At 33.7% G+C, this 12,353-nt stretch overlaps 1 protein-coding gene across 3 annotated transcripts; it reads left to right on the top strand.

Moving 5' to 3' along the window:
- Positions 1-8,320: 8,320 nt before the first annotated feature.
- LOC117623848 (heterogeneous nuclear ribonucleoprotein 1-like) lies at positions 8,321-12,103 on the top strand. Of its 3 annotated transcripts, none has more exons than XM_034354853.1 (5): positions 8,321-8,605; positions 8,808-8,842; positions 9,128-9,357; positions 9,688-10,882; positions 11,512-12,103. In XM_034354853.1, exons 3-5 carry the CDS (start codon positions 9,136-9,138, stop codon positions 11,523-11,525), a joined length of 1,431 nt encoding a protein of 476 aa, XP_034210744.1. In that variant the 5' UTR covers positions 8,321-8,605; positions 8,808-8,842; positions 9,128-9,135; the 3' UTR covers positions 11,526-12,103. The 3 variants fall into 3 exon arrangements, with proteins under 3 accessions (XP_034210744.1, XP_034210743.1, XP_034210742.1); XM_034354852.1 differs by having other exon boundaries at positions 8,720-8,842; XM_034354851.1 differs by lacking the exon at positions 8,808-8,842 and having other exon boundaries at positions 9,130-9,357.
- Positions 12,104-12,353: the final 250 nt, after the last annotated feature.

Genomic DNA, 12,353 nt, shown 5'->3' with positions numbered 1-12,353 from the left:
CATTTCTTTGCTTTCTAGGTTGTATTTGGTCACTTAACATTGTCAACATATCAGCATCCAGAAATTATCTTCGGGACAGCCCAAAATAGGCCCTTGTAATTCTTATATTCTAGACATAAACTCACCTATTTTTCAACTTCTATGAAAAACCCAAATTTGAATATAGGTTCATAATTATCCTAGCATTATAAAATAATTACAGACTATGCCATCTACCTTTCTTGTCAAATCCCTTATTTTGAGCATTATATTTAATTGTTTTGAATTTCGGAACCTATTCTTGGGCACTTATTTTTTGAACCTGTTTTTTCTGGGTTTAAATACTTAATGGCAGTTCTCCAAGATTTGAGCGTAAAAAACGTTTTAATCAAAAATAAATTAATGGACACATACCAATATACATAAATAACCTAATACATATAAAAATATTATAGCGAAACAAACAATGGTAATATCTACCTAATATAAATTATTTTCCCAAAAAGGTATTGATCGGGTACTTGTTTGTTGGAAACTTGTGGTGTTACATGCCTAATAATAAAAAAGGGGCATGTCTAATACATGATAGGTAATTTGATAAGGACATATTTATGTAGAAAAAATAGGTACATATTTCTTAAACTTAAAAAGAAAAGGAAAAAAAAGATAGGTACATTTACCTTATATTAGATAGGTAAAAATATATAGGTAAACTATTTACCTATATGCACCTATATATTTCAGGTCCTAATTTACCTAGATATATAAGTAAATTATTTACTTATAATTCTTTATGTTCTTCGCTAAGACTATGCATATTAATTTACCTATATTTTTAAGTATAATGATTTAATTTATTTAAAAATACAATTTAAAATAGCTACATAATAATTTTGAATCTGAAGAAAGCGTACATTAATCTATAAGCGAAATTTTAATTAAAGAGAATTGGTAACAATTGATGGAATGAAAATTGAATATATTGTAAATAAATAAAAATCTCACGCCAAAAGAACACAGAGAAACAAAATTGGTTGTAAAAGAAACAAATAAGAACATTAAATGACACGCCAAAAGAAAATAAAATTGAATATATTGTATTTACCAAAAAAAATTGAAATATATTGTATTTACCCAAAAAAAAATTATTTATTGTATTTACCAAAAAAATTTGAAAATATTGTATTTACCAAAAATGCTTGTAACCTATAGGTATATTGTAAATGATGGTATTCAATATCCTATCTTGTAAGCCTATAAATAGGTGGTTCTACCAAAGATTAAGACAAGAATAAACATGATGAAACTTTATCTTTAGCATATCACTTCTCTCTACATTTTCCCTCTAGTTTTATAACACGTTATCAGCACGACATTGCTCTTGGTATGTTTTCTTTCTTTGAATTTTCTTTCTTCTTATATGAGCTAGAGTCATCACATGGTATAGAGTTTCTTTGTACTCACCATCAGACTTCATCATGCTCGTTTAAGAAAAAAAAAAATTCTTATTCTTATTACACATGAATATAATGCCATGTTTTTTTTATTTGTTTATTTAATTTTAAGTATGATCTTAATTATTATGATGAGTTTGTATTATACAAAAGATCAAGGCCCGAAGTTCCTCGATCCTCATCATATAACTAGATTAGGACCTAGAGTTCTTTTGATTGAATAAGAACTTGAAGTTCTTTGATTCCAAATAATTGAAGGCGTGAAGTTCCGCGAATTTAAAGAGCACATAAGGACATGAAACTCCTCGATTTTGTATTAATCAAAATCAGAATTCCATGAGGCCTACATATGTCAAGAACCCAAACCAGAAGTTTAGAGTGCATATACATCGATTTGAGTATGAAGTTCAAAGCACAACTATTAATTCAATTTATTTAGATCTACGTATTCGAACCTGAAGTTTCGAATATATATTGATATGAACCTGAAGTTCATAGTTTTTCATGGATCTTAATACTATGTATGAACCTGAAGTTCATTACTTATTTGTGCCTATATGAACTTGAATTGGTTGGAAATCCAATTCTTAAACTTGTAGTTTTATCTACATATTGAATCCATATTAATATTGGATTATCTTGGAATTTTATAGTCTTTAATTTATTTATTTTATTCCTTGTTTATACCACTTTACTCATTTTATTTTATTTTATCTATGTTGTGTTATTAGTTAATTTCGTTTTATAATGGTAATGTTTTGTATTATCGCCCCAATATTGACAACCAGATGCGTCTATTGGAGAAACTTCCTACTTTCTTTTGTGGGTAGGAAGTTTATGATGTCATGAACCAAAAGTTCATGAGGCCCCAATATTACACAACTATTAAAGTAGTTGAAGATTATAATATCATGAACCAGAAGTTCATTGACCGGATAACTTTTATGTTGTGGCATGATTATCTTGGCAATCCATATTCCACAATGACACATAAGAGTTTTATAAATTTGTAAGGACATTGTTTAAAGACTCAAAATATTGTCTTGTCCAACAAATATCATTACAAAGAATCCTCACAAATAAAAGTTGTCATGAGATCATCAAAGTCAAAAATTGACTTTGAGCCCTCTTTCCTGAAATAATTTAAGGGGATATTTGTGAGTCTATATAGCATTTAATTATGGTCACATATTTGTCTCTTGTCAAGACGTTTACGAGCACAACTCCCACATTATCCATTCCAGTCAATTTGACTTGATAATGATGATGAGTTTATTTTCCTAAATTTTGAGACAATTTTCCCGCCATTAAGGGGAGTAATGGCAGTTCCTGAAGAACGTCGTGAAATAGTGTTGAATTGGTCCGCTTTTGTCTCATCAAAGGTGTAAGATCCCACATCAACCAAACGGAGAGGGGGTGATGTGCTTTATATGTGCACACCCGCATCCATCTCGCACGAGGCCTTTTAGGAGCTCACTGGCTTCGGAGTCGTAGGAACTCCGAAGTTAAGCGAGTTGGGGGCCAGAGCAATCCCAGGATGGGTGACCCACTGAGAAGTTGCTCGTGAGTTCCCAGAAACAAAACCGTGAGGGTAGAGGGGGGGCCCAAAGCGGACAATATCGTGCTACGGCGGAGCCGATCCCGGATGTGACAAAAGGATAATGCATATATAAGCTATACATATGCTAACATGGATTGATATTCCCGCATCACAATCCACTAACATGGTGACTATATATATAATGCATGCCTGGAGCATGACAGAAATATAGGTTCTAAAGACTTAACTCTCAGAAGTGGAGTTTATTTGAAAAATTCATGCCCTATAAAAAATAACGCTCTATAGGAGGTTATGATCCACATATTTTAAATAATTCATTGTAAAAGAGATGTTTGTCTCACAAATGACAACATAAGCCCCTGAATAGGCATTGGTACCCCAAAGCAATGAGATGCTTATAAATTATGCATGCGCATGCACATGAGAATTGTGGGATCACGAAGTGATGATACATTTGGTTTATTAGTAGCTACTACAATCATCAAGGGCTATGATTATATTAAATCACGTTTCATGAATGTCGACAAGTTAAGTGATTGGCCAAAAATGGAAATAGGCAATTCCATTTATCACTAAATATGAAGTGTGGGATATTGAACCTATAGCTCAAACACCGAATTACAAATTCTAAGTATGAAGGTTATGAATTGGTGCTTATGAAGTGAAATAAGATCACTAATATGACATAAGGTTTCCTGGGAGAGACATGGTTTTAGTCTCCCATCTCATCATAGATGCATCCACATATGCTATAAGTGCTTTATCACTAAATATGAAGTGTGGGATATTGAACCTATAGCTCAAACACCGAATTACAAATTCTAAGTATGAAGGTTATGAATTGGTGCTTATGAAGTGAAATAAGATCACTAATATGACATAAGGTTTCCTGGGAAAGACATGGTTTTAGTCTCCCATCTCATCATAGATGCATCCATATTTCTATAAGTGCAGTTGTTACTTTAACGTGAAACTTATAGCATATGTTAAATGCATATTTATTAAGACTATATGGTACATGGAAATCCTCAAAGCTCATGAAATATTTGAGATATATCGGATGAAGCAACCTCTTGAAGGATATAAAGTACCAAAATATTCTTAATTAAGAGTTATCACTAAAAGTTTGAGTATTTTGAATTCAAATTTGATATTATTGTAACATATTCTAACTATTAAATTTGTTGTTGATGCTCCTAAATATTTCAATCATTTGAAAAGTGAAAAACATGTCGAATAGTGTGATAGACGATCATGTATGAAGACAATGTTACTTGTATTGCTCAAATCAGAGAAGGGGAGATATTAATCAGGGGGAGATATCAATCAGGGGGAGCATCCCAATTCTACTACATGTAGGACGTATGCACGTTGTACTCTTTTTCCCTTCGACTAGGTTTTTGTCCCACTGGGTTTTTCCTAGCAAGGTTTTAACGAGGCAACATAAGCGCATCCAACACCATATCAATGATCCAGAAGAAAGTTTCACTCTTTTTCCCTTCACTTCGGTTTTGTCCCACTGGGTTTTCCAAGCAAGGTTTTTAATGAGGGAACTATGTCATTGTATGGTGGACATCCAAGGGGGAGTGTTGTAAATGCATGGGTTGGTGGATGACCACCATACCTCTTAGTATTCTACCGTTGGATTTTATGTAACCTATGCACTAAGTATTTGTAATTAGTGCTTGTAACCTATAGGTATATTGTAAATGATGGTATTCAATATCCTATCTTGTAAGCCTATAAATTGGTGGTTCTACCAAAGATTAAGATAAGAATAAACAAGGTGAAACTTTATCTTTGGCATATCACTTCTCTCTACATTTTTCCCTCTAGTTTTATAACACAAAAAAAAAAATTTCTCACTCCAAAAGAACACAAAGAAACTAAATTGGTTGTAAAATAAATAAATAAGAACATTAAATGTCACAAATTTGAAAAAAAATTAAACATTAAATTACACCAAATTAATTGAAAAATAAAATCAATAGTATAATAATAAATCAACACAATTAATTGAGGAAAAGTAAACTGTAAGGAGGTGTATTTTTAGAATCTAAAAAATATAATAAATTAAACTTGTAGCTTAATTAGGTAATTGACTTAGGTGGATCCCAGTCATTGGGTTTTTCTTATAAAATTCAAAATTTTATTTATAGAAAAATAACGTGATGGGTTGTAGGTAAGAACAAATGAGTTTCAAGGAAAAAGATAAATTTACTATAATTTTATTTTCTATTTTTAAATTTTGTTTTTTTAAATTACAAATGTTTTTAATATTAAAGGTCAGTCCATTTAATAGTAATTTTAATTTTAATCTTCTACCTCCTAGTTTAGACATATTATTCTGAGTGTACAGCTATATTTGCCTTAAATATCATATGTCATTATTAGATTTTCTTTTTCTTTAAAAACACATTTTATTAATAACATGATTTGACGCCTCCAGCTTGGATCAGGCAGGCACTTAGGCAACTCATCATCAGTTAATTTATTGGCCCACTAGCCAAATACCAGTGGGTCCTACATCCAACCTTTCATGTGAAATCATCTTCCCACTTCTGCCTTATCCTTCACTATTCCTCCCTCAAAAACAACACTCCACAATGATCATGTTCCTGAATTGATACCCTAAATTGTATTATGTTAACTTCTAAATTGTATTTAATTACCTGCTCTTCCTCTTTAAGTACACATGCAATAATGTTCTTTGCCATTATGCAACCACTCGAAAGCAGCTTCTACGTGGATGAAAAATTATTGTGTACGTTTGATATACCGGTGATTTAACGTAAAGGTATCTATTTTATAACACATCATAAAAATTAATATCTAACCTTCAATCCTAAAATGGTGAATCAAAAGCTTTCGGCACTTGTTATAATTTCAATTGATTGGATACACCATAACAAAATTGCCAATTTGAATCCAATGGACTGAGGTAGATGCAAATCTATATGAGACATCAATTATTTATTTATTTTCTACGAAACCACTGGTTTTTATTTTATAGGTATATTTATTTCCCCAAACTAATTCTTTTCCCAAACCAAATTAGGTGAAACATATCTGTTAATATTTAATCTTATGCGTATACTATCAGTCTAACCATTCCAACAGAGTTGTTCAAATAAAATATATATATATTTTTTTTCTTATAGTTAAATTATATATAATTTGGTGAACAATGTTTGGAGAATATCTTTTGTGAAAGAAACAAACATAGGGAAATTTCCAAAACAGATTGCTTTCTACTTGACTATGTTGGAAAAGTCGAAATTGAATTCTTTATTTCACTTCAAAATTGAAATTTATTAATTATTTGGGTAAGTCCAATAGTATTTTAGTTGTTTTTACAAAAATAAATAAATAAATAGCTCAAAATGACTTCTTTTTTTCGTACCAATAACAGCTCCTTTTATTTTTTACATATCATTGACAATTACATTCCTCTATATATTTGCTTTGTGAAAATGGTAGGGAGCCTCAAAATTCCTCTTAGTGTTCCAAACGTACAACTTTTGAAGTTGATATATATTGATCAAGTTGGCCAATGTTTTACCGATATAAGTGATATTGAAAGAGGGGGAATTCGAGTGCAGGACTCCGGCTGCAAGAGTAATTGCTTTTAATCCCTTGAAGTTAGCCGAGATTTAATTTTGTTACATGTTACACATAAACAAATTTTGTTACATTTAACTTTATTTTCTTTTGTGGTCTCTATTTAACTCAATCTGGTTGAACAGATGGTCAACCTGCTGTCCCGTCTCTATATGCAAATGCCACCTTTCTGTTTGTATCTAATCTTATGGGTTTTCAACTTTTCAATAGCAAACGGATTTTCTGTTTTTGATCGTGAGGCTGATCTTCTGTGTGGTCACGCCGACTCTTATCCTTTCTTCCAGTCCATCATCCATGCATAAATTAGGATATGCTCTGTCTCTCTCTCTCTCTCTCTCTCTCTCTCTCTCTCTCTCTCTCTCTCTCTCCACCTATAGATTTTTCTTCTATGAGAATCACAAAGCACAACAATGTAATTGCATGTGGTCCTAATGCTCCACAATTAACTCACACAAGAACAAAATGGGCCACAAGGGGTGACATTTCCATACTTCAGTTAATCTGCAACTTGAAAATGACAATTTATGAAGAATCTTTGCTCTAATTTTGCTTTTTCATGCAACTGTTTGGAACAGAATTTGAGACCCAGAATGTTAAAAAATCCAGGGCTCTAGCTACTACACAGTTTGCCCAGTTTGGTAGAAATGATGGGAGTAAGATAAATGATGAAAAAAGGAACAAATTTCAACCTCAACATTCATGCTTGCAAGTCTTACAAGAGCAGCTCCTGAAGGGAAGCTACCATTCAGCATTTACAGTTTTCAACTCTCAAGTGCATAGGCAAATTGCAACCTCTATATTTTGTTGGGTTCATAATGGTAAAAACAAATTGGCTTCAACTTGAAGTAAAAAATACCTACTGATTTTTCGTTTTCACTTCAAGTCTGCAAGCTACAATGCGAAAGGAACAATTTTGCTTTACAAAATTGAAAATGTACAAGCATATTTTCCATTATTTTGTTATCATGTTAGCGTTGGCTCTTTGACAAGTAAGGTTCATACACACGTTGGTAATTCTAATTTTTTTTTGGTTATTGTCAACATTTGACTTACGATCACACCGTAATTTTTGGAAATGTAAATTTATTCTGAAAACTCTTTAAATTTTAAAAAACACTTGAAGCACGTATTTTTCATATTCCAACTAATGTAATGATGTTTTATTTGTTCATGTCTGGAAACCATAGAGATCTTATTTATTCATAATAAATAAGAAATTGTCATAAGTTAATATCCAATTTGGATCCAATATTACTGAATCATAAAAGGTATGTGCATAATTTACTTAATTTGGTCATTAAAGATCCGTTGAAAACCTTTCACATGGGCAATTTTGTCAAACAACTATTGTAGACATTTTATGCTAAAAAACGAACAGCATGTTTCAAAGACTAAAAGGTGCAAAGGTCTAATGTTAGTGTTTGTGCTAACTTGCAATCCAAATTCAACTATTAAGCAGTTGCATTTTAACTGCTTTTTTTCTTTTTCATGAATGGAGATTTAGGGATTCGAAATCGGGATGAATGGAGATTTAGAGATTTACAATCGGGATGTACGTTAATATTAAGAAGAAAAATACCACTAAATTAAGAACTAACGGTATTTGAATTGCTTTGTATTAAAGGTGTGGTAAAAATTGTCCAAATATTAAAAGAACAAAAATGAAAACCCTTTTTTATTTCTTCTAGCAAAAGAAACATCCGCTGTCATCTCTCCTTGGCTCCTCCAAATATTCTTAGACCAGTGGATTGTCAGTCTATTTATAAAAATTGTCCCTTGCCTATCTATCTGAGCTTCAAATTCTATTTCTTTTTTTATATTTAAATATATAAGGGAGGAAGTGGAATAGCCACGAAAGATAGAATAGAAAAGAGAGAAATAAAGCCTGTGTGTAGAGAGGATGACCACCACATCCTCTGTTTTCATTACATATATTCCACTGGTCAGATCTTAGTTTCTATCATTTTCTCATCTGGGTCCTCCTCGAATGGTAAACTTTTCATCCTTTTGATTTTTATTTTTGTTGATCTTCTTTTGAATTATTCTTCCATGGGTCTCTGATCCACGAGAGCTCTGCTCAATTTTCATTTGTTGGGGTTGTTAGGAAATTCGTTTTGTTGTTCTGATTGGTTCATGAAGGATCTGATGTTCCAAGATTGAATTTGACGTTTCCTAATTGTTGTTTCAATCAGAGCACTATCTGGGTTCTGTCTGAATTTTAGACAAGGTAATGGCTTTTCGTATTTGCTTGCTTTTATCCACATTTGGATCTCTTTGTTTCGCATTTTCTATTCAATATCGAGTCTTTTGAAGTTTGTCAAAGTATATGATTGTGGACCATCCATGTAATTTGACAGTACAGGATTGGCTCCAATGATAAAGCTTTAGGCTTTCCAATTGAATTATGAAATTTCTTTGCTGGATTTTCAACTTATATTGAATTGTATATCTTTTGCAAGTGTTGTTTTCAGTTGAATTGAATTGGGTTATTGAATTTATCATTGTTTGTTACAGAAAAGGATGGAACCAGATCTTGGCAAGCTCTTCATTGGCGGGATTTCCTGGGACACAGATGAGGAACGGCTCAAAGAATATTTCAGGAAATATGGAGAGGTGGTGGAGGCTGTGATCATGAGGGATCGTGCAACCGGTCGTGCTCGTGGCTTTGGTTTCGTTGTCTTTGCGGATCCTGCAGTTGCAGAAAGAGTCATTATGGATAAGCACATGATCGATTGCCGCACAGTGAGTATCACAACTATCTTTTTGCATCACGGACTTGGTTGGTATTTTTCCATTTCGTTATAGGATCTTAGTTGCAATACTGAAATATGTCGTATAACCTTCCATTTTTAAAAAGGATCGTATTTCAAACATGACTTTGATTTCACATCTACAATTAAAGGAAAAAAAAACATTCATGCATTCTCTCTATCTCTCTCTAGATTTGAATCAATCAATTCAAAATGCAATTTAGTTATTTGGAATCTGCATTGAAGGAAAGTGTACACTTACGGCTACACGAATTCAAGATGGCACCAATAGTTTTACTCAGTTTTCTGTTTTCAATCTTAGGTGGAAGCAAAGAAGGCTGTTCCTAAGGAGGATCAGAACATTTTAAACAGAACTGGGGTTGCTCATGGTTCCCCTGGTCCTGGACGCACGAGAAAGATTTTTGTTGGAGGTTTAGCATCCACAGTCACTGAGAGTGACTTTAAGAAGTACTTTGATCAATTTGGTACAGTCACTGATGTTGTAGTAATGTATGATCACAACACCCAAAGGCCGAGAGGCTTCGGATTCATCACTTATGACTCGGAGGAGGCAGTTGACAGAGTTCTGCATAAAACATTTCATGAACTCAATGGTAAGATGGTTGAGGTCAAGAGGGCAGTCCCTAAGGAGCTATCTCCAGGGCCCACCCGGAGCCCTCTGATAGGATACAACTATAGTCCAGGTAGGACCAGTGGTTTGCTTAACGGTTATGCTCAGGGTTATAATATGAGCCCAATTGGAGGTTTTGGCATCAGTATGGATACAAGGTTCAATCCACTTTCTAGTGGTCGTAGCGGGTTGTCTCCATTTGGCACTACTGGATATGGACTGGGTATGAATTTAGAGCCAGGATTGAGCCCAAACTATGGCGGGAATTCCAACTTTGGCAATAGTCTAGGATATGCACGGATGTTGAGCCCCTATTATAATGCCAATTCAAACAGGTATGCTACCCCTATTGGATATAATGCGGGTAATGGAAGGAGCAGTTCTGTAGTAAGCTCAACTAATCGGAATGTCTGGGCAAACAGTGGCATCAACAATAACATAAACCCTGCCAGTACTGGGGGTTACTTGAGTTCTGAAAATGGGGGCTTTGGAGTTGCTATAGGAAATAATGATTCAAATTGGGGCCCTAATTCTTTTTCAACTCAAAGTAGAGGCAGTGCTTCTGGATATACTAGTGCCGGTGGTTATGGTAGTGGAGAAAGCAGCTTTGGGTTGGGAGGAGGAGGATACGGAAGAAACAGTGGTACTGGGGTTGCCCCAACATCATCATTTCCCACATCAACTGTTGGTTATGAGGGGTCTTATGGGGACTTGTACCATAGTGATTCAGTTTATGGTGACTCAACTTGGCGCTCTACCAGCCCTGAGCTAGATGGTTCTAGCACATTTGGTTACGGCCTGGGTGATTTACCTGCAGACATCAGCGCCAAAAGTTCTGGGGGCTATATTGGAAGTTACAATGTTACCAGTAGACAACCAAATAGAGGTAACTATCACCTTACAACTGAATTTTGTAGAGAACTGGTTAATTCCAAATGAACAACTATTTTTTCTGGAATATGAAAGATTTGATTGCTTACTGTTTGCACAGTTACTTCTATTATTGATTTGAAGATATATCTTTATACATTGAGAATGATTCATATTTGAACGTTATGAATGTTTAAACCCAACATGGAATAATTGTACCACCCCCTTTGCTACAATCATACCAATGATATGGAATACATGTTATACATTATGTGCATATTTATGTCTGTAAGAGATAACTGTTCTTAGTTATGGTTCGAAAAGAACTCTGAAGCTTATTTTGAGTCACTCGTATAATTTTGCATATGAGTCACTCGTATAATTTTGCATGTGAGGTGCTGGTAGATGTCCAAACGCACAATTTTAAAAGTCGATTTGGATGATGTCTAACCCTTCCAGCACCCTCCCAGTAACTTGTAATCATGCACATTGAAGTTGGCTAAAATTGTTTTGTTTACACATATAAACAAGTTTGAACATTTATGTTTACTTGTGAAATTAATTATATGCTGATAGTTAAATGTTAACTCATGGAATTCAGTTTTTTATAGTATTTTTTTAAAATTTGATAAATATGTACTTCAGGAATTGCTGCTTAGGTGATTTGTTGGGTATCAAGAGGTGATGGTAGGTGAAGTGAAACCAGTCAAACACTGAAGGATTGTGAATAGTATACGTCTCTCTTAGTAAGATTTTCAGCTTATAAGGAAACTGATCATATAGTTCTAACGGGGTTCCTTGATTTGAAGTATACATATCAGAGAGCAATTTCATGGAATTTTGTGTCAAAGGTTTGGGATTTGCTTTTTTCCTTGAAAGCTTAGGTTCCTTTCTCAAAGTTTGATTGAGGTGTAAAATCAGATTGCGGATATATACTCAGGAAGACGGTTTCAATTAATGTACCTTGCATCTCCAGCGAGACCAGCCAGCATTAGTCTGTTGAAAGAGATAGAACATTGATTTTTTTTTTTTTTTCATTTCATTTCTGTAAGCCTGGCAAAGTTGCTGGTTCTTATGTTTCTTCTGGGATTTGCTTTTCTCTCAGATTTTATGTCAGGTTTCTGATTTACTAGTGTGAAACAATAGAGGGATGCCCAACTGGGATCCCCGTCTAATAAGTTACTGAACATTTTGATTCATTGTTTTTAAGTAAAGTTGTGTGAAGCGTCAGATATTACTCCTGTTTGTGATTTTTTATTTATTTTTTATTTTTTTCCAATTAGCTCAACCGCTAAGGGGTGCATTAAGAATTTTCTCTCTCTTCCTCCATTAGCATCACAAAAACACATTTAAGATGTTAAGTGTAATGATTCCATGCAGGTTTGTAAATGATAGGGTATTTTTCGAAGTGTGTCAATGTGTAAGGGATGAGGATTTTACTGGGGTTCTTGGGTAGGTTAATTTATCATTCCCCCTCTTTCTTCTCA

The sequence above is a fragment of the Prunus dulcis genome, chromosome 4, assembly GCF_902201215.1.
Source record: "Prunus dulcis chromosome 4, ALMONDv2, whole genome shotgun sequence".
Taxonomy (NCBI): Eukaryota; Viridiplantae; Streptophyta; class Magnoliopsida; order Rosales; family Rosaceae; genus Prunus; species Prunus dulcis.
Note: the sequence above shows the minus strand (reverse complement) of the source record. Positions and strands in the feature narration are given on the sequence as shown.

What these genes read in the sequence shown, in the direction of transcription:
- LOC117623848 (XM_034354851.1), top strand. An exon ending in ACATGATCGATTGCCGCACA is followed by an intron (nt 9,358 to 9,687) that starts GTGAGTATCACA and finishes TTTCAATCTTAG; the next exon opens with GTGGAAGCAAAGAAGGCTGT.